This window comes from Nelumbo lutea, chromosome 4 (assembly GCF_056320005.1).
Source record: "Nelumbo lutea isolate HS-2025 chromosome 4, American lotus-T2T, whole genome shotgun sequence".
Taxonomy (NCBI): domain Eukaryota; kingdom Viridiplantae; phylum Streptophyta; class Magnoliopsida; order Proteales; family Nelumbonaceae; genus Nelumbo; species Nelumbo lutea.
In genome coordinates, this window is record NC_142687.1 from 100,894,746 (window position 1) to 100,916,430 (window position 21,685).

Below are 21,685 nucleotides of genomic sequence, written 5' to 3' on the forward strand. Positions count from 1 at the left end.
TCAAAATTCCTTCATTCTGTGTTAAACCCGTTGGCCTTGACTTGGGATTTTTGGTTTCCATAGAGGGTTAAGGGATGAGGAAATCCGATGTTTGTCTAATTTTCTTTGTCTCTTTGAAAAGGTTTGGTTGGACCCCTCAAAGCCAGATAGGAGGATTTAGGCCCCTCATCCAAGAGGGTTTTTTTCCTGTGGTTCCTTTTGTAAGTCACGTTGCAACTCACCCCCTCAATAGGTTTTCCCTTTCAAAGAAGTCTAGTGTAGGGCAGTTCCCCCTAAGGTCATGGCTTTATGTTGGGAAGTGTGCCATGGGAAAGTTAACATTATGGATAACCTACAAAAGAGAAGACCCTTTCTTGTGTCTCACCTAACTGGTGTACTCTTTGCAGATCTCATGGTGAGGACTGTTACCACTTATTTTTATCTTGTAGTGTCACTGCTAGACCTAGCAATTGGGTTGGGTGGGTCGGGTTTGGGTTGGGTCAAGAGTCAAGACACTTCGGGTTGAATTTCGGGTCGAGTTATCAAATGTTAGATCCTAACCCTAAATGTTCGGGCTAGGATTGACCCATGGGTCAATTCGGGTCATCCCAAAAAAAACTGAAATTAAAAAAAATAAAGAAAAACTACATGAAAATGCCAAAATTAAAGGGGCTAACCTTAAAATTCCAAATATGAAATAAAAAAAACTTGAGCATTTAACAATTTAAAGAGTAAACAATAAAGATTAAAGACTAAACATAAAAAAAATTAAAGAGTGGAAACTTCTAACAATGCCTAATTATTCCCAATTAGACTTGACAATCAAGTCAGCGGGTTGACCCAACCCAACCCAACCCAGTTTTTTCTGGGTTGGGTCGGGTCGAGTCATTCTCACATTCATATGAGTCCCTAACCCTGTTTTTTCAGGTTGGGTTGGGTCGGGTTCATGGGTTGGGTCAACTTTTTGCCAGGTCTAGTCACTGCAGAGCTTTGGGTTTGGTTTTTCTCCTTGTTTGGGTGCAGGTGGGAGATGCCAGTAGAAGTAAGCATGTTGTTTAACCCATTTACTCTCTCTTCACCCCATAAAAGAGGAAGAAGCATGTGGAGGTGTGCAAGAGCTGCTTTGTTTTGGACAGTTTGGGAAGAAAGGAATGCTAGAATCTTCCAAGAGAAGGGGAGGAGCAGCCAGGCCCTGAAAGACGGCATTTTGAATTGGGCAATACAGTGGTTAAAGACTATGGAACTGTTTCACCAATTTTCCTTTAATGACTTATGGAGGAACTGGTTAGCAGTAGCAGGCTATTCATCCTCAAAGGAAAGGGTCTCTACAAACTGGGCCCCCCTCCTCAAGGTTTTCTGAAGTTGAGTTTTGATGGGAGTAGCCAGGGCTACCCAGGGTCCTCTTGGTTGGGAGGTGTCTTGAGAAATGAGGCTGGAGAGGTTATCCTTCTCTACTCTGGCCCATTGAGTGCTGGGAAATCTATTAGGGCAGAATTGCTAGCTGCTATGCAAGGGGTCTTCCTGGCAAAAGAATTGGGTGTAGCGCAGTTGCTGATTGAATGGGACTCTAAGGTAGTGGTGGAGTGGTTAAATAATCTGGAGAACATTGTGTGTGGGGTTACAAGAATGAGCTAAAGAAATACAAATGGTTGACAAGGAATATGACTGTTACTGTACAGTGGGTGAGGAGATCAGCTAATGCCTTTGCTGATAGCTTGGTAAAACAGGGCACAATTCGGGAAACACTATTTTGGGCTAAGCTGTAATTTTGTGTTTTAAGATTTTATGTGCTTCATGTTTGGAGAGGCGGCATCTCGCACCTTCCCAAGGGACTGATTATGCAATTTCTTTCTGATTTAATGGAAATATGATATTTTATCTATCAAAAAAAAAAAAAAAAAAGATGGTCCCTTTCTCTCCCCTTGCTGAATAGAAGATGTTATCTACTCAAAGAGAACAAGGAGACGCTACAGTCTGACTAGGTCGATCAACTTGGTTCTGATACCATGTTAACTTCCTTAAAAGGTTATGAAAAGGTGAGAAAAAGGGGAAGAAAAGTCAAGAAAATGGTGTGGTCAGAAGAAAGAGGAAGGAAAAAAGAAGAAAAGGGGGGGTTCTCAGTGAGAGAAGTCGAATCACTTTCTCTCACTATCGACCATTTGTTTTGTTAAGCTTTAATAACTGAGAAATTACTATAGAGCACAAATCTACCTAGGGATGGCCAAACATCTAAGATTAAGCATTGAGCTGGGTTAGATTGGGCTTCTTCCAGCTTCTCCATACAACTTTTGTCTTATAGTCAGGCTAGAACACTGCCCAAGGTGTTGGATGCAGACCCAGCCCATGCAGGAGTTGGGACTGTCTTTGGATCTGTTTTGGGGCTTGCTGCACTCAACATATCTTTTTTTATCAGTAGCAGAAGACTTTATTAAATAATATAAGAGTAAACAGTTACGGCAAAAACACATCTTTGTCAAGCTCATTAAATCTGCATTTTAGCCAGTACTTATGTGATGGACAACATGACATTCTTTTTCTGTAATTTGGCTATTTTGGGTACCATCTAGTATTTGGAGAGATGTGACCACAATTTTCCAGATACATTTGGTTATTTAGGAAAGCTTATACAACTATCCAAGTGCGGTGTTTTTTTTTTTTTCCAAATACATTTATTTCTATTTTGACTTACATGAACTAAGATATTTCATTCTTAGGTTCTAGATAAGATTATCCATATTCTGCTAAGAAAGAATAGTAATCTTTAAAGAAAGTGGCTTTCATCTGGCTTCTAGATTTAGATCTCATCTGACATGGTATGAAACTAAAGTTTTTTTGGTATTCACTTCTTCAATGTAGACAATCTTTCTCCCTGTTGTTGGACTCGTTGATCCAGATAAGCTAAAACCTGGTGATTTGGTTGGTGTTAACAAGGACAGCTACCTGATATTAGATACTCTTCCCTCAGAGTATGATTCACGTGTAAAAGCAATGGAGGTTGATGAAAAACCAACTGAAGATTATAATGATATTGGTGGCCTTGAAAAGCAGGTGAGTTTATATGTTACATATTGTTTGATATATACTTTGCATGAATAAACCATCTACAGATTTCCATAATCTCCCTCTACCTAAAAGTATTTTGGTTTGTATTACCAGTACTCTCTCTCTCTCTCTCTCTCTCTCTCTCTCCAAGTGTTTTAAGAGTGCACATGGGCCACGTTTTATGATTAGTTCCTAGATCAGAGCCTACCTAAAAATATTTCTGTTTACGAGTATTCTTCTCTCACAAGCTTTTGAGAGTGCTCATGGGGTATGCTGGGATCTATCAGTTCCTAAATCAGAGCTATTAAATTTTATTGAATTTGGACTTGACTCAGAACTCTGACTATCTTGAGGCTAAACAATTCATGCCTCAAACATTGATTGCCTTAACATGGTTAAATGTAACATTTATCTTGAAGGTACTCTGTGTGATTATAAAACCTTGGCAGATAGCACCACAAACAAAAAATCATGAGAAAGCAAACATCCAATAAGGACTCCATACTAAACATTCTTGTTTTCTTATTTTTATTATTTTTTGCACATGCATTAAATATGATTTGTCACTTTATCGCCGTTCCATAAATTTTGGAAGTGATGTCCTGAATGTCTATTTACCTGAATACCTGGAACGTTGATATGTCAAGTTAATACTGCTGCTGGGCAAAGTATGATGTAACTTATGGCTCTATTAGTTTAATTGCCTTCTTGGATGTGTTAACACCCATTGGACTCACTAGAAAAGGGAAAAACTGCCTAAAAGGAAACCTGCTTAGTATATTCTAAGTTTTGGATGTGAATGTAAAAGCTTAATACCAACTGGTGGAAATTAAACTGCATCCAGCTTCAAAAGCAGCTGCTACTCCACGCATGGAGAAAAGTAAAAAAATGAAAAAAAAATTTCCACAATTTTTTTTATTTCAAAAAAGCATTAAACCTGCATTTCCTGGTAGTCATAGAAATATAGATACTAATACCGAACATCTTATCAATTTTCATTTCTTTGTTAATAACCGAACATTCTTTATTTGATGAGGGATCTTTATTTATTTTGGCAGATACAAGAACTTATTGAGGCCATTGTTTTGCCCATGACCCACAAAGAGAGGTTTGAGAAATTAGGAATTCGTCCACCAAAGGGAGTGCTCTTGTATGGACCACCTGGTACTGGGAAAACCTTAATGGCTCGTGCATGTGCAGCACAAACAAATGCTACATTTTTAAAGCTAGCTGGTCCACAGTTGGTTCAGGTTATTATTATTATTATTGTTGTTGTTGTTGTTTGAGTGTTGGTTCTGGTGATTATTTTATAGTGCAAGGAAATCTGGAATGTAGCTTATACTCCCTGTATTCTTTTAATGGTCATCAGTTTGAAGCTTTGTCTCTTGCATAGTTGTCAAGGCGTCACCTAGGCGACTAGGTGCCCTTGGCTGGGCACCTTTGCCCAACTTGACTTTTAGCAACTAGGCGCCTGCCTAGGTGACCAAAATGACAAGGCGGGTTCCTATATAATATCATTTATATTGCTGTATCTTATTAATATTTGTGCTAATATTAGAAAAAATAGAAAAAAAACATTCAAGGACCAAACTAATCTGAAATAACCTTCCATTAACATGTGATATTTTGTTGTCTTTTTTTGCTAAATAGTCTAAGAATAAAACACAATCAACATTGTAAGCAAAAATATAAAAAATATGCCACAATTTGTGTAAAACAATTTTGGGTAATGGCATATTTATTCACATGGATATGGAAAAATTCAATAAAATTATCAAACAGTTTGTATCTTTGCTATGAAACTAAGAAAAATGATTACAACTGTCGTTTTGCCGGTGGTGGGATGTGTCCTAATCATCCCAAACTCAGATCTGTGCAAGAATGGTGCAGATTTGGTTTCAGACTAAAAAAATTGCAAAAACTACAAGAAACAACAGAGGAATGGTGAAATAGCAGGGGAAAACATTGAGAATCACCATACCTGAGAGCCAAATCGCAAGAATAATTTCCGGTCGCTGCTCTGGTATAGCTCCCTGCTGTGGTGCTGCCGCTGCAACCTCTATGTGAAAATGGAGAAGATGATAGGGTTTTCTCCATTTGTAGGGGCAGTGTTGGCATTTGAAAGTTTTTTAGGGACACTTGTCCCAGAAAAAATAAATAAGCACTTATTTTTTAAGTACTTAAAATAAGCAGCCCTGGGCTAGCTTATTTTTTTGAGCACTTATTTTCAAAATAAGTACTTATTCTTGCAATTTGGGGTTGGTTTTAGCCCTGGGACACTCAGAGTAGACATTAGTCCCCAAACCTGGGACTCAAGTCATGTGAATTGTTAAGTATGCTTGTGGTAGGGGTTAGTTTTAGCCCGATAGGAGATGATAAGGCTGATCTATCTAGTCCCCTTCAATGGCTACTAGAAGAGGGGGAAGAAGGAACAAACTACGAAGTAAGAATGGAAGAGCAATGCTGTGGGTTCTGCATAAACCTACAAAGACGAAATGTCCCAATCCAAGGTACTCGAGATGTAGGGGTGATCGTTTGTTGGAGGCAAGTGATTTGGGGTGGATTAATCTTGAATAAAATGAACAGGAGAGCAGCTTAGACAATGAGTCCAACATAGATATTGTGGATGCAATGGTGTGTATAGTGGTGGACCAAGAGGAGGATCATAACTTGACAAATCTATTTGGTGAGAATAACCAGGAGGTACTTAATGAAGATTTGGTCCAGGAAGTGGAGAACTACATACAATTTGAAGGAGCAAGGGACAGCAATGATTTGATTCAAGTGACAAAGGGGGTCTCAGGCGAGCAGAGGGGGGAAGCTCAACCAAATCACAACCTAATACAGGGTGTATGGGCAATGGTGGAGAAGTCATTCTAGGATAGATGCATGATAAATCCGGTAGTGGAAACAAGGCTCGATTTGGAGTTCTTTCATAATGCTTTTGTGGAAGGCACTCATGTAACTTAGGTTGATCATAAAGGAACACTATTAACTCTCCGGAATAGGAACAGGAACAGGAACCCAGGTTGGAGACTCCTTGCCTAAGTGACATTCATTTGGGTCACCTAGTTAATTCCACGTGGTTCTGGGGACTAATGTCTACTCAGAATGTCATGCAGATAATTTGGAGTCGAAGTCATCCTCTTGAAGAGCCAAAAAATGTTGAGATAAATGATGAGGGAAAGGTAGGAGAGGAAGGGAGAAGGGAAATAATAATGTAATAGATAGACTTGGGTGCAGGCTGAAGACAATGAGCTGGGTCATAAGGCAGAATTGGGGGGGGGGTTGAAGCAGTAGAGGGGATGGGGAAGAGAGAGATACTGAAGTGGGGTGGTGAGGTGATGGAAGAAAGAGAGGGAGCGTGTTTGTGTCGATGAGGAAGAAGGGGAAAGAGCAAATGGGGGACAGAAAGTAGATAGCAAAGGGGAGTAGCCAGTGGGGGAGTTAGTCAACAAAATGAGACTATTGATAAACTCTCCAAAGTAAATTAAGTCCTATGTTAGAAAAAGCAAAGGAACAAATGGGTGAAAGAAAGTAGATAGCAAAGAGGGGAAGCCATTGGGGGAGTTGGTCAACAAAATGAGACTATTGATAAACTCTCCAAAGTAAATTAAGTCCTATGTTGGAAAAAGCAGGAAAAGGAAAATGAGTGAAGTGGAGATGTTGATGAATGATGTCAAGGGTGATAAAGATTTAAGTGCTAGAAGCGGTAGAAGAAAAGGAAACAATTAAGGAGGAGAGAGATGTAGTGCAGGACTAAATTTAAGGCCGGTGACATGAAGAAAGTTAGTGGGAATGTGAGAGGCTTGGGTGCTGCCACTAGGAGTAGAGCAATCAAAGAAGTTCTTAGAAGAAAAAGACCTGATAGGCTGATACTTTGTTGATCTAGGAATCCAAAGTGTAGGGGATTGATAGAAGATGGGTTAGGGATTTGTGGGGGGAAAGAGGAAATGGATACTGGCACCATCATGGTCATTTTAATGTTGCTAGATTCTCCAACTGACCAATAGTTTGAGGCAAATGTTAGCTGCCAGTATGAAGAGATTTAATAGCTTTATTGAGTTTCATGAGCTTAGAGAAATACCATGGGGCAAACAAAATATACTTAGCCCAATTTTTATGAGAACCCAATATGTTCTAAGTTGGATAGGTTCTTTGTGACTCTAGATTTGAAAAGGCAAATAAGCTGTGTAGCATCATTTGCTTACATCATTCCATCTCTCTGTATCTGTAAGTTTAGGTATGCTTTTGAACACTTCTTTTTAATGAATAGTTTGACTTTTTGAATCAGAGAATTCCAACACTCACCATAAGCTTCAGGCACAAGTATTAACTAGCAAATAAAGAAGGGAAAATAGAAGAGGAAGCAAGAGTTAATTCTACTAAAGCTGCTGGCTATGGCAGAACTAGAAAACAAAAGGAATTCTTTGCTCATTTCAATGGAATAGATTGCCTTTTACAAGATCTGTTGACACACTTTTATAGACCCGAAGTACCACTCCCAACTCCTATTTGGATTCTAACTTCCAAGTCCTTCTAGTTCCTTTCCAAACTTCAAACAAAAATTATAAAGTTCCTTTTCAAACTAGGACACACTATAGCTCCCTAATTCGTAATTCCACTAAACATAAGAAACCCAAAATTACTAAAAATAGTAAGTCATCCTTTACTGTAAATAGTAATGACCAAAATTACCATAAATGCTAGTCAACTTATTGACTAGGACTTTGACCATGACTTGCAGAACAAAAAATCCAGCCCACTTAAAGTCTTAGGTTGGGGTACTTTTACATGTTGGATTGAGCTGAAGTTTTACAATATTGGGCACCAAATTTCAGCCAAATCAAAGAACATTTGACTGGTCAAACTGTCACTTTTTTTTTCCAGTTGGTGATGCATTTCGCAAGTCTACTTTTTGACCTTTTTTCTTGAATTTCTTTTGTTGAGACTTGTTTAAAATCTTCTTATAAGCACTTGCTTCACTTTTACCAAAGAATTAATATATACAAAATTTACAAATATCATTGCAATTTAAAAAGCATGATAGCTTAGGTTTGCACAGCCACCTATAACCCACCATCGCCTACTCTTTTACCTCTAAATCTCATTACAAATACGAAGATACATTTGATCACTGTTTACACCTTGTCTTGCCTAAGCATCAAGCATGCTGTTAGCTGATCTGTGAACCCAAACACTTGCTAACAATCTTCCCCTCTTCATCTCTTGTATTTCTTTCATCAAACACTTGTTAAGAATCTTCCCCTCCTCATCAAAGCATATCATTCTATTCATTCAACATATAAATCACATTCAGTTCCCTCTCCAATTTCCATAATCAGATTGTTAAGGTCTAGAGATATTGCAATTTTTAGTCCTTGAAGTACAGCTGTCAGTTTGGCTGTGGTGGAGTCTCTATGGCCACAATTTCCTGAATATAATGCCAAAACCCAAAATAAAGCCATCACAATCCCTATACAGCCCCAACCCTCCTCCAGGAGTCAGATGGACTTGGGATTGCCTAAACTGTTACGATCGAAATTCCATTTCATTTTATGAAGTGCAGGTGGTCTCCATTGATGAGAAGAGGATTTTTCTTGGCAGAGCAGAGTTGTTAATTCAAAACCACTCTCTACCCCACTCCTTGATTGAGAAATTATCAAACAAACTAGTGTTTTGATCTAATGAATTACCTTAATGTTTATGCTGTTAAATCAAATGCTTATAAACCTCTGCTTCTTTAATGGCCTCATTTCTTTCTTCCCTAACAACCCATGAGATGACTGCCCTTGTGTACCTCCATAGAACTCTTTCAGGAGGGGTTTGAAAGGTCTGCTAAACCTTGAACAAATTGCCACTATGGTAAATGGTATAATACACGTAAATCGTGTTTCATCATTGTTCAAAGCAATTCCTGTTTGATTTGTGACGTGGAATTTTTCAGATGTTCATTGGAGATGGAGCAAAACTTGTTCGTGATGCTTTTCAACTTGCAAAGGAGAAATCTCCCTGCATAATATTTATAGATGAGATTGATGCAATTGGAACAAAGCGGTTTGATAGGTATTCCTTTATGTTTTATGATGCCCCAAGTCATGCAATTACCATTTGGATCATTGGTTTCTTAAATTAATTGGTTAAATAATTATATGGTATTGTGTGTGCACTTGGTCTCTGTAAAATGGACACAGTTTTCTGACTTGAATGTTTTACCTATTGTTTTTAATGTAAATGGCAGGGAAAGTATAGTTCTCATTGTAAAACTAGTAAAATATGGCCCAAGTATTTCACACCGAAAGATTTTTCACTTTTTTTATGTTAAAAGACCCAACAGCTGCTTGTCTCCTCATTGGTGTGTTCTCTGTAAGTCTGATGGTGAGTCTGGATATCATTTACTAATATCTTGTCGGTTTGTTAAAGCTATTTGGGTATGGTTTACTTCTCTGTTTGGATGCAGGTGGACTCCCCCTTTGAATGTTTAAAGCTTGTTTTCTTCCATGCCTAATTGGCCAACTAAAAGGGCTAAAATCATGTGGAGGTGTGGTAGAGCTGCAGTCTGTTGGATAGTGTGGGAGAAGAGGAACTCAAGGATCTTCTCAAATAAAGAGAGAAGTGCGGAAGAAATCATGGAGATCATCCACATTAGGATGGTACAATGGTTGAGAACATTGGAACTGTTCAAAGTGTTCTCAGTTGATGAGCTGTTAAGGAGTTGGAAGGAGATTGCAGATTCAGGTTTATGTAGAAAGATATTAAAAGTGTGCTGGACTCCTTCACCCCTTGGGTTCACTAAACTGAACTTTGATGGCAGCAACATAGGCAACCCAGGGCCTTTTGGAATTGGGGGTGTGATAAGGGATGAAATAGGGAACTTGTTAGCCTTGTACTCTGGGCCGATTGGGGTGGGTGACTCTTTGAGGGCTGAGATTTTAGGAGCTATTGAAGGGATACATAAGGTCAAGGAAATGAATATAAAAAAGGTGGTTATAGAAGGTGATTCTGAAACGGTGGTGAAATGGCTAAAAGAGGACAGTGCTATGATGTGGAAATACAGCAATGAAAAGAGGAAGTATAAGTGGTTAACCAAGGACATGGAAATTCAATGTACATGGATAAAGAGAAGTGCAAATGCATTGACTGATGGTCTAGCTAGGCAAGGGGTAAATAGAGATACATTATTTTGGGCTATTTTGTAATCACTGCATGGTCAGAAAGTTTCTTGGGTAGCTGGAGTTGAGACTTTTTTAGCTCCATCCCTGTGTAAACCTGATTTTTATTATTAATAAAATTTCACTGTTACTGATAAAAAAAATGGAGCCATGGGGAAAAATCAATAGTCACAAGGTTTCTTAAGTTTAAATGTTCCCCAACTCTGAGTTCTAATCTTATTAGAAGTTCTCTAAGGTGGCAAGACTCCTAACTACATTAATAACAAAGAGCTCCAAGCCCAAACCCATAGACAATTCAACCCAAATAACCATTTGCACATGACAACTTAAGTGTTCATGTGACCATTCTTACTAGTTAATGGGCTAGGCCCATAACTTAAGTGGTTCTTTAATTACATTAGTTGCAAGTCAATTAGGCCTGGATATTGTATTATGTGAGACCCACAATGTTGTCATATTAGTTCATAAAGGTTTGGCCCATGCATAGAGACACATTCTTACTAGTTAATGGGTTAGGCCCATAACTTAAGTGGTTCTTTAATTACATAAGTTGCAAGTCAATTAGGCCTGGATATTGTATTATGTGAGACCCACAATGTTGTCATATTAGTCCATAAAGGTTTGGCCCATGCGTAGAAACACATTGGCAGAATTCACTAGGTAAACCTAGTGAACCCTAAGCCAATCGAATTGGGTTTAGTTTAGTATGGGCCCAACACTTAAAGTGTAATTGTGTAAGCGATCTTTGATTTCAGCCACCTTATGATGCCCAAAGATAATGGATTAATATAAAATATATGTCCATCAAGTTTCAACACTAAATGATCTTTTGCTCTAAATCTCCCAACCTAAAATATTCAAACACTATTCATAAAAAAAAATCCAAACACTGTTCATAGGGAAGTACCTTTCCTTGATTGCTTATTGCAGTGCCACATCCTCTGCTTAGATGGGTCTTGTGATTAAAACCTTTTGCAAACATTTTCATAAAATAATTTATTATAAATATAAATACACTTTGAAAAATCGATTTCAAAAACGTGGAAATCCATTGTCAATAATTTTAGGTTTCCATTAGAGAGAGTGTCAATCCGATATTCTCTGTCTAATAAAGTGGTTGATTCTATCGCATTGATCACCCACTTAGGTGATATTCCAAACTGCTCCAATATACCTAGGTATTTGACCATTAAAGCATCTCATTGGTTGGCATATCAAAAGCAGCCAGTCCAAAACCTAGTGCAATGTCATTCTGCAGTCTAGTGTTAAGTGCAACTTTCAGTAATAACTGAAAATTGGTTCATGTTCAATGTTTCACATAAATACCCACTGGCTGTATCTTGGGTCTAACCCTAGCAACTGAGGCAAGTTGCTCCACTAATTTGGTAGTACATCAGTATTAGCCTTGTCAGGATAAACTCCTCAAGTCTATCCAATGGCTAAGAACTTTCTAAACTAACACAAGTCTCATTCTCATAGATGTCCAGTTTAAGGGGTAATAGACAGAAAACATACCAAACACAAATTTGAAATAATTATAATATGATTTTATTAATGATAAAAGTCAGAATACATCAGTTTGCTTGGAGCTAAGGGCATACACCGTCTAACACTTGCATGTTTGGTAGGTGAACACTTTTGGCAGTTGGGACTCGGCGTTATCTATTGTGAAGTTTGCCAATAACAATTTAGTCAATTGATCAGCTGACAAAAGACCTTTTGAGACTGTCTATGTTTTACATTTTGTACACTTGTTGACCTTGTTCTCTTACCTCTCGATGCTTGTACTTTTACTTCTGTTGATTTTTTTGCTCTACATATTCATGGTTTGCATATTAGTATAAGACAAGAAATTGTTTTAAGTAATGAGAGCTCTACAAATGTCATTTCAAAATCAAGAATTCAATGAGATCGATTATGCTATGGTTTGTGTGTGTCCTAAGTATTACCCAAATCACTATTTCAAAAAGTTATATGCCCGAGCCAATTGCCCATTTCACATCACCCAAAAGACATGATCTAACACATGAACTTGACTTAACTATGGATATGGGGATTACTCCAACTTTCAATGTAGAGAATTTGTTTCCTTATTGAGGCACCTTCAAGCCTCCTACTTTACCTACAAGTGTGGCCATAGTTGGTACTACACCTTTAGTACTAGTATCATTTTTGCCCCCAGTTTAGACTTCGCATGCCCCAAACCGATTGAGAGTGTTCCCTAAGATGAGATTGTCACCTCCCAACTAGGTGGTTATCAATGCTACCTTATAAAATGGAAAGGTTGTCCTGACACTGTTGCTACGGGGCAAGGAAGGAATGCTGGGAAGGGGCGACAACAAGAATCCGAAAGCCATTTGTTGTGTTGAGGACTTGGAAGAGGTTTTGGACAAGTACAGGGAAACTGGTTTGTCAGTAGAGTGAGAATTTCCAAAATCTTGTAAGTCACAGTCGGTAGAATAGGAGGCGATTTAGGTCGGAGAAGAAGCATGGATAAGGAAGATGTTTTTTTTTTTTTTGTATCAGCAACACAAAAAATTTCATTAATTATGAGAGAAACATGATTACAACAAGAAGTTGTGAAAAGAACCAGCTATAGAAGCTGTCCCAAATCAGTACTACATTTGAGCCCAAAACATGTGTGTTCTATGTACCCCTTGCTTGGCTAAGCTATCTGCCTTGCTTTTAGCAGTCCTCATCCATTTCACTCGTATGGGTGAGGAGATGTTGAACATCTAGAAGGGGTAGAGAAAGCAGAGAATCTAACAAGTTTCATTTTGTCCACGTATCAAAGATTAAAAAGATGTAGATTCCAAGAAGAAAGGAGGGGGTAGAGTTTTCAAGCTGCAACAAAGGAGAAAACATTGACTCCGACAAAGGAAGATCTATGGTTAGGCCAGGGCCAGGAAATAAGGAGGGAGGTTGGGTTGGTGTGAGTTCTGCTTTTTCTCAACAACTTAGAAAGGAGGATGTGGATAAAATGGAGATCAGGAGCTTGGTTGATAGGGATGTTAGAATTGGCAAGAGCTTAGGGTTATTTTTTTTGGTGAGGCGAAGAGTTTGCTAGAAGAGCTTTCGGAGTATTTGAAAAGAGCAAAAGGGAAGAGGGAATGAAGAAGTTGTTAGGGGAAGGAGGAAAGGTTTGGAATGAGGACAACGATGGGTATGACAAGTCATTTGAAGCTGAAGACTAGTTCTTTTTCTAGTGGGGAGGAGGGTTTGTTGTCATTTCTTTGTCTGTCTTTGCTGTCCTCCTGTAGTTGGTTTGGGTGTTATTTATTTATTTATTTTTTGATAATTATGGTTTGGGTTTGGGTTGGTTTTGGTTTGGGCTTGGGTGTTATCTTAGCATCCATGTTTGGTTGTAATAAGTTTTTGCACTTATGTTAGGCATAGATGACATTAATTCAGGATTTATTTTGTTCAATGTAGAATTTGGGTTTATTTGTAATTTTTATATTTTATAGGGGCTTGATTGTAATTAACTGTTTTAAGGTTCATTATAAATCTAACATTATGTTAGGGTTGTATGTTATGCTTGAAATTTGAAATATATTGAACTTTCTTCTTCCTCCTTTCCCTTGTTTTCCTAATTTTTTCTTCTAATAGGTGCTGAGGCTGCATCACTTGATTGTAATTTTCCTTCTTTTTCCAAACTGTATAACAATCATTTGATAAAGCAGGCTAGCAATCGGAGGAATCTTATCTTTGATTTTAGTAGATATAACCATGTATAATGAGAGTAGTCATCCATAAATGTAATAAAACATTGCAAGTAGGGGTGATCATGAGCAGGTCTGGTATTTGTTATATAATATATAATGCATGTTTAAGAATTATTCCATACTTCATAAAATATCAAATATTGTATATATAATATCTATACTCCTATTTGTGAATTTGGTTTCACTCTGATTGTGAGGGCAGAAAATGTAATTTGAACTACTACTAGATTAGATCTATATCCAATACGCTTAACAATATAAAAAACCATAGTTTTTAAAACAACCCCAAAGCGAAACCATTCTTTTGTCCAAGTGGTAGTTCAGCAATCCAACCATCCGGTCAAATAGGTCAACCCATGATGTCACTATTAAATAACAAAATATAAAAAAATTTATAAAAAGGGAAAAATTTGCGGAGAACACAAAATAAATACAAAAAAATGTGTTAACCCTTGATGCCATAATTAGATAATAAAAATAAAAAGATAAAAGCACAAAAAGGTTACAACAAACAAATTTTGTAGAAAACATTTAGCACATCTCTAATATTTTTAAATTCATCGTGTTAAAAAAAATAAGTGTGATAAATACGAAATATCTTTAGACATAAAAACATAAAAAGTTGTAGAAAAATTGACTCATTGCTATCATCATCACAAAAGTTGGACACCACCGGACAAAGGCTTCTTATAACTTTGATGGGAGTAGTAGGGGAGCCTGGGAGCCTCACGAGTTGGGGGACTGTTTAGAGATGAAGAAACTAATATTGCTATTTTGTTCTTGGGCCTGATTGGAGTAGATGACTCACCAAGGGCTGAAGTCCTGGTAGTAATGGAAGGTGTACAAAGGTCAAAGGAGATGAATTTGGGGAAGCTGATTATTGTAAGAGAGTTAAAACTGGTGGTGGTTGGATGGTTGCAAGAGAAGCTGCTTTATGGTCTACAGTAATGAGGCTAAAAACTTTTAAGTGCTTGACTAGGGACATGGAGGTGAAGATTCAAAGGGTTCCAGGGGAAGTTAACAGCTTGACGGATGCTCTAGCTAAGCTAGGGGTTGGAGAAAGAACAAATATTTTGGGCGCAGTTGTAAAATCAAATGTTTGGAGTGTTTTTATAAATTCAAAAGGAAACAAAAAGGGGTAGAGATAGGACTCCTTATCTGAGCAATGAGTACTTGTATATATTTGGACTTCATCTCTCTTTATTACTAAAATTTGATTGTTATTGATCAAAATAAATACATATATATTTATATACATCTCATTATCAAATAACACTATATATTGGACTGGGCCTAAAGTCTTGGGCCCAGGCCTAGCCCAGATATTTGGATGTGACTTCTTTTTATATGGGGTACTGTTGTGTGCTTATATTTTTGCTTGTTGAAGTCAAGTTGAATAATGTGAACTGCAGCTTAGATATGTTATAAGCTAGCATTAACTATTAGCTCTTTTCAAAAGACATGTTGCTAATGTGGGCATTCCACTCGTCTTTGCTGCAGTGAAGTAAGTGGAGATAGAGAAGTGCAACGAACAATGTTGGAGCTACTAAACCAACTAGATGGTTTTAGCAGTGATGAGCGGATAAAAGTATGTACTTCCTAACCTTTGTGGTGTTTGACATTCTTATATTGGTTGAAGTCATTTGTTATAGCTTCCCGATCAGGTTTATATTTAACAATTCTTTTTGCTATTACCAACACAAGTTTCGCGTGTAAATTTGTGGCACAATTCTTTTTTTCCCCTTCTTCCTCAGTGAAGAATGCACTCCGATTCACTTGTTGAGTACACAATGCAAAAAGCTTGTTCACTTTCAATTGTAGAAGAAACAAGTAGTGATTGATTGTGTATGAACAAAGCTTTTTGTTCACAATCAATTGTTGATTTGAACGTGAACCACGACGCTAATCTTTAATTGTAGAAGGTCCCTTGGTTGTAATGATTTGATGAGAGCCTTCTTGGTAGCAACAGTTTGATGACTTGGATTCTTGAGTTGGAAGCTACAACAATTTAGCCGTAAGAATCTTGGTGGCATGGACATAAGTTGCAACAATTTGGAATGGGAATTACTGATCGGATGAAGTCTTCTTCTTTTCTATAAGAAAAAAAGTGTTACAGTGAGGAGCTGAAGGAGGACCTTTCCTCTTGTTCTCTCCTCTATTTATAGAGGTTCATTGTTAGATGAACCTGCTAAAAAGATTTGAATTCAAATGCAAGGAGCCATGCTCGACCAACCATGTGAGATTGACATGGGGCCCACCAAATTGGCAGCTTGATGATATTTTTTTATATTTTTTTATCTCATATGAGATTTAATTGGGTCAAAAGAATGGTTTTGCTGATGTCTTGGCAAAACAAGGGGTGGGAAGAAATCAGTTATTTTGGGCTCAGTTGTAACTCCATTAAATTTGGGGAGAGTTAAGAGATTTTGTCTCCCTCTTTGTATTCTATTTTTTGGTTTAATGAAATTTGAAGTTTATTGATCAAAGAAAAGTTTTTTTTTATCCCATTTTTTTTCTAAGGTAAGTGGGTCTCTCATTAAAGTCTGGTCCAATTCCTAATAGTTGTTGTTGGGACCAAATGGTACTTGGCAAGGGATTGGGCCCACACATAAAAGTTAATTCATCCAACTGTAGTTTTCCTTCTTTAGACAACAATTTGGGTGCTGTTACAACCATTTAAATCGGCCCCACTTAGCTAATTTGAGAGAATCTCTCTATTTGGTTTGAGTGAATCGCTCTAATTTATCATGATTTGAGGGAATCTCTCTAATCAGTTTTGCAATTTTCTGTCCTTTTGCTAGATGATATAGTGCAATGTCCAGTTGGGCTTTATCACCTATTTTGTTATTTTTCCAAGATCCTCTTTCCAATTGTATCTCTTAAGATTTCTCTTGATATTCTCTTACGAGTGTCACATTTGGTTTGAGGCAAGCCACATGGTAGGAGAGAAAACTCATTCTCATGGAGTTAACATCCCTTTCCTCAATGTAGTTTCACCTTGGATCTCATCCAATATGTTTCTTGATAAATGCCCTTTTTGCTAGTGGGCCCAATGTCCATTTTTATAAACAACCTCTTTAAGCCTTACCCAATACACTATATGGCCCAATACATTAGTAAAACCATTGCCATTCAACAACCAATCTTCACATCGGATCCACCCAAGACATTTCCTTGGCCCCTCTTCCTTTCTCTTTTTCCTTTTTTTCATACCAATAAATGCTCTCCAAGTCGGTGGCTGTTATTGCAATTAGCAATGCCATCACCGACTTAAAGGGGAATTTAACTTTCCTATTTTTTTTTTTCTTTCCTTCCTTCACGATTGGTATTTTGGGAGTATAAGGTGACTATATATGTCCATTGAGTGGTGGAGATTGTCTTGCCTTGCTTAGAGCACTATGCCCAATTTTAAATTCTTGGCTTTTGGTTTCTTTTTTTCCACTAGATGTCCTTGTTGCTAGTTGTGCATTTTGGAGGATACTAGCTCTTGTGCAACCATGTACTTTAAAGGTCCAGTGATGTAGGACCAGCTCAGTTCTAATCCTTGGAGAATGTTGAGTGGTTTTCTTGATCAGATGTTTTATGGCTGTTGATGGCTGTAATGGCTTCTTGAAGGAATAAGAGAGAAAATAGGGAGAGAAAGAAGAGAGAAAATACTTGGAATCACTCATAGGGTGCCTAGAATCACTCTAGGGCATGTGAATCTAGTGATTCAAAAGGTGCGCCTAGGCGCACAAGCGAGGCACATTTTAGGGATGCGCCTTGTGCCTCAGCCCAAGCGTGCGTCTTTTTAAACTTTTGCACTTTTTTCTTTTTTTTGGAGCCTAACGGCTGGGCACCGAAGCTCCGAGAACCCCCACCCCCCCTATTTGCTAATATTCATTCATTCATTCCAATAAAATATCTTCTTAAAAGGCGATTCAAATTATAAAATCATTATTTTTTATGTGGGAAATAAGAATTTAAGACCCTAATGTGGACTTGCTCGGGCTTGCATCGAAAGGCGTGGTACAAAGGCGACTCATAGAATCAAGAATGCAATATGTTTTACATCACATTAGCTACTTGAAGTAATGCAATAGAGGAAAAAAAGAGATTGCGGGTTTTACATTCTTGAAAATGCTTTATATGTTTGCTTTTATTTTTTAATTTTCATTTGAATATGCTTTACATGTTATGTTTATGTATTTTAATTTTAGATAATAGGTTTTTTAAAACATTTATTTTAAAATTTAAGTTTATATTTTTTGTTAACATTATGTTTAATATTTTTGAATTTTTGCATTTTTAAAATTTTTGCCATTTTTTTATTTTAGCATTTTTTTTTGTAATTTTGCGCCTTGCTTCAAAAAGGCGTGCGCCTTGCCTTGTGCCTTGTGCCTTAGGCGCAAATTGGCCCTTGTGCATTTTTTGTGCCTTGCGCTTTTAAAACATTGTGAATCACTCACCATAGCTAGCATAAGCTGAAGAAAACTCAATAAACTTCATTGCCTTTTGTGTAAAATGTCCATACATATTTATAGACTCTAAACTCATAATAATCCTAGGAATCAAATTGTTAGACTCATAGTAGTCTTAGGAGTCAAATTGTTAGACTCAATAATCCTAGTTGGACTAAAACTAAGCTGTCATATCCTATTCCAATTCAAAGAAGACTCAATAACTCTAATCCTACTTATGCAATGACTTTGAGATTTTAAACATAAGCAAACTATAATTAGGCAATCAAGCCCTATTATTGGACCCTACAGAAAAATTATAAAATGGCAAAAATACCCTTGGTGTTCAATTCAGTCCAAATCCCAAGTACCATCACTATGCCATATCAGTACCCGTTGTAAGGCCTTCTTCTTTCTAGAATGTCTTCAAGGATGCTGATTGATTCCTACTATCCAGTTATTCTATTATTTATTTATTTTTCTTCTTTTGTTTGCTGGACAATAATGACACAAGCACTTGACTTCTCACGAGGACAGGCTCTTGTTTGCAACAAGGCCATAAAGTTCAAGGCAAGGTTGATGTCGAACTCCCCTTCATGCATCTAGTGAACGGAGAAAGGTTTATTATTTATTTATTTCTTTAGACTTTGTCCAATAACACCACATTGGTTTTCTGGCCTGAAGACATCATGATGATGTCACAAATGCTGTTCTTCCAATGACATACCTTAGGCTTTGTAATTGATGGACGAAAACATGTTCGCCCCTTCAGAATTTTTGCTTCATTTTTTTTCTTTCTTTTTCGTTTTTTGTGAAGGACATATAGAACTGTGGCTATCATATATTCAATGAGGGCAGGTCCTTGCTTGCATTGGGGCCGTAAAGCTTGAACCTGTGGCTGTTGGTGTGTTTAGAGACCTTCTAGTTGTGGTCTTCAGTGGAAACAGGTCATGCACATGGGCATTACCCAACCAGGAAAACCACCAAAGCAACTCATTAATTCAACTATTATTATCTTCAACTTCATGAGGCCTTCTCCTTGACTAATGGGACCGATTTCCCATAAGTGAAGTCAAGTCTGCCAATTAATTTATGTAGCTAACACTGTTAGGCTCAAAGGAGCACCCTCCTTTTTGGAACCATGGATTTGTAAGAGGTGAGGGAGACTGGATGAGCAATGCTTTGGAACCATGAACATGTTCACACTAAAACATGTAAAAGTCATATTTTCCAAGAAAGAGTCATACATTCCACGAGGGTAGGTCCTTGCTTGCATTGGGACTGTAATGCCCAAGAGCATGGCATGTTAGGCCTCTTTGTAACCAGGGAAGTTCTCTACAGTGGAACGAAACTGGATGACCAATGCTAGATTTGGCATGCTATTGCCTTTTTCTCTCTTTTTTTTCTTTTTTGTTTAATTTATTTTTAGTGGGTTGTAATGATTTACTTATATATATTGACTTGTTTAGGAGTCCTCCAATGATAATTACTACATCTATTGAGAGAGGATGACCCATAGCATGGGTTGAAGAACACCCAAATTTGAAATGTGAGCAATCTCGTTTTTGCTTTTTAAAAGGGAACTATGCTTTGATTGCTTTTGACCCTATGATAGGTCCAAAGTGTGGCTCGAAGATTTGAGTGATTCTATTGTTGATGTGGAGTGCATTCTAGACAATTCAAGATGGTGCCTATTTTCCATTGTATCAGTGCTCATCATAATTCTGTGCATTCATTATGCTGACTCCAACTATTGCACAAAAAATCGCTAACAACCTCACTCGTTGTGTTTTGGCTTGTGTCCTTGTGGTGAGACTCGTTGGATGAGCGGTTTTGGGGATTAGGGCCGCATTGTACTTTGAGAGTATTGTATGGAGCTAGAGATGACTGAGATTTATTCCTTTGTTTTGAGATCTACTTATGATTATAATAGAGCTATTGAGATGCGAGTCTTGGTGTAGGCACACAAACACTTTTGTTGCAAAAGCGGGTGAGATTGGAATATCTTTGTGGAATCTAAATGGATCATCATACTCCCCATTTATGGTGAATTTTATGAAGTCAATCCATGTGTTGAGGGGTTGACAGGAGTTGATGAGAAAGGCAACATGTATCTTTCAAAGAGTTGTATCTCTACAAAGCTTACGCTTAGTTGATGGAGGGAGTGATTAAGCATCGAGGTAGTGCTACCAAGGTTAGTCAAGAGTCAGGAAGGCGTAACAATGAAAAGGTAAGCCAAGATGAATTGCTTGAATTTTGGTTTATGGACTTGGAAAGGGTTCTTGAACCCCCCCCCCCCCCCCCTTGTTGTCAAGAGTTGAATCACCTTTTGGGTTCATGACATAGCTAGGATCGGTCACGGCTTCCCTTACTATTGAGTGATCCAGAAGATTGTAGCCATTTGTGTAGAACGAAGAATTTGAAGACACCCTTTGAACGCTTAGACTTCGAGTGTGATCCTATATAGAAAGATAAACATTTCTGTGTATTTATCATTGTGGATATGTCATTTTCTCCTTCCTTCATGTATCAAGAATTTGGTCATGCCCAACGAATTTAAAGCAGCTTTAAAGATGGCCCAAGTCGTTCATTATTAGTCTTGCCCCACCCATACGCTTCCATTTACTATGGCCTCTCATTAACCTATCTTTCTTGTTAGTGATCAGGTCAATGTGTTTTCCAGCACATTTCTTATATGCATGGGTTGGCTTGCATTTTAATAAAGTTTGTTGTAGGTTTGACTCCTAGCAATTTGTTCTTATGATTGGCCTTTGCAGTATTGGCAAGGCATATATGTGACTAGAACACTTTGGTAAAGAAGATTGTCATAAGGTTAGGACTTGTTGGGATTTTCATCGGCAATTGGATGTCACCATACCTTCATTTGCAGATGGTAGGGAGAGGTGTGACATAAATCTCTCTCTCTCTCAAAGAATTGGAGTTTTTTATTAGCATGCGTCCAAGCATCTTATCATGGAAGACAAATTCCATGGTAGAATCTACCTTGTATAGTCCACATCGGTTTGCTTGCCAATTTGGATTCTACCAGACAACATCTGATCTCCCAACTGACATCAAGTCGAGCCTATTATCATTGGAGGTCTCTCTTGAAAAAGGACATCGAGTCTAAGGTTGGAGGTCTCCCAACGTTCAACTACGACCACCTATTTAGGTTGGTGGTATATTGAGGTTTTGTTGATTCTACAACAATTCAACATCGAAGTTTGTACTAGTAATGAGACAAGCTTTTACTGTGTTGATCACTGGTGTCCAAGAGAACAATCTTGTCATGAGAAATGCTCGTGGTAAAGATGACCATGTTCAATCA

The 21,685-nt window shown here is 37.8% G+C and overlaps 1 protein-coding gene across 1 annotated transcript in view; it reads left to right on the forward strand.

The window, feature by feature from the left end:
* The window catches only part of LOC148862213 (26S proteasome regulatory subunit 6A homolog), a 39,145-nt gene that overhangs the window by 12,221 nt on the left and 5,239 nt on the right, over positions 1-21,685 (forward strand). The window contains exons 4-7 of the mRNA XM_088985489.1: positions 2,836-3,027; positions 4,080-4,271; positions 8,969-9,087; positions 15,419-15,506. Of these exons, the coding sequence (XP_088841615.1) occupies positions 2,836-3,027; positions 4,080-4,271; positions 8,969-9,087; positions 15,419-15,506 (591 nt within the window). The remainder of the gene's footprint in view (positions 1-2,835; positions 3,028-4,079; positions 4,272-8,968; positions 9,088-15,418; positions 15,507-21,685) is intronic.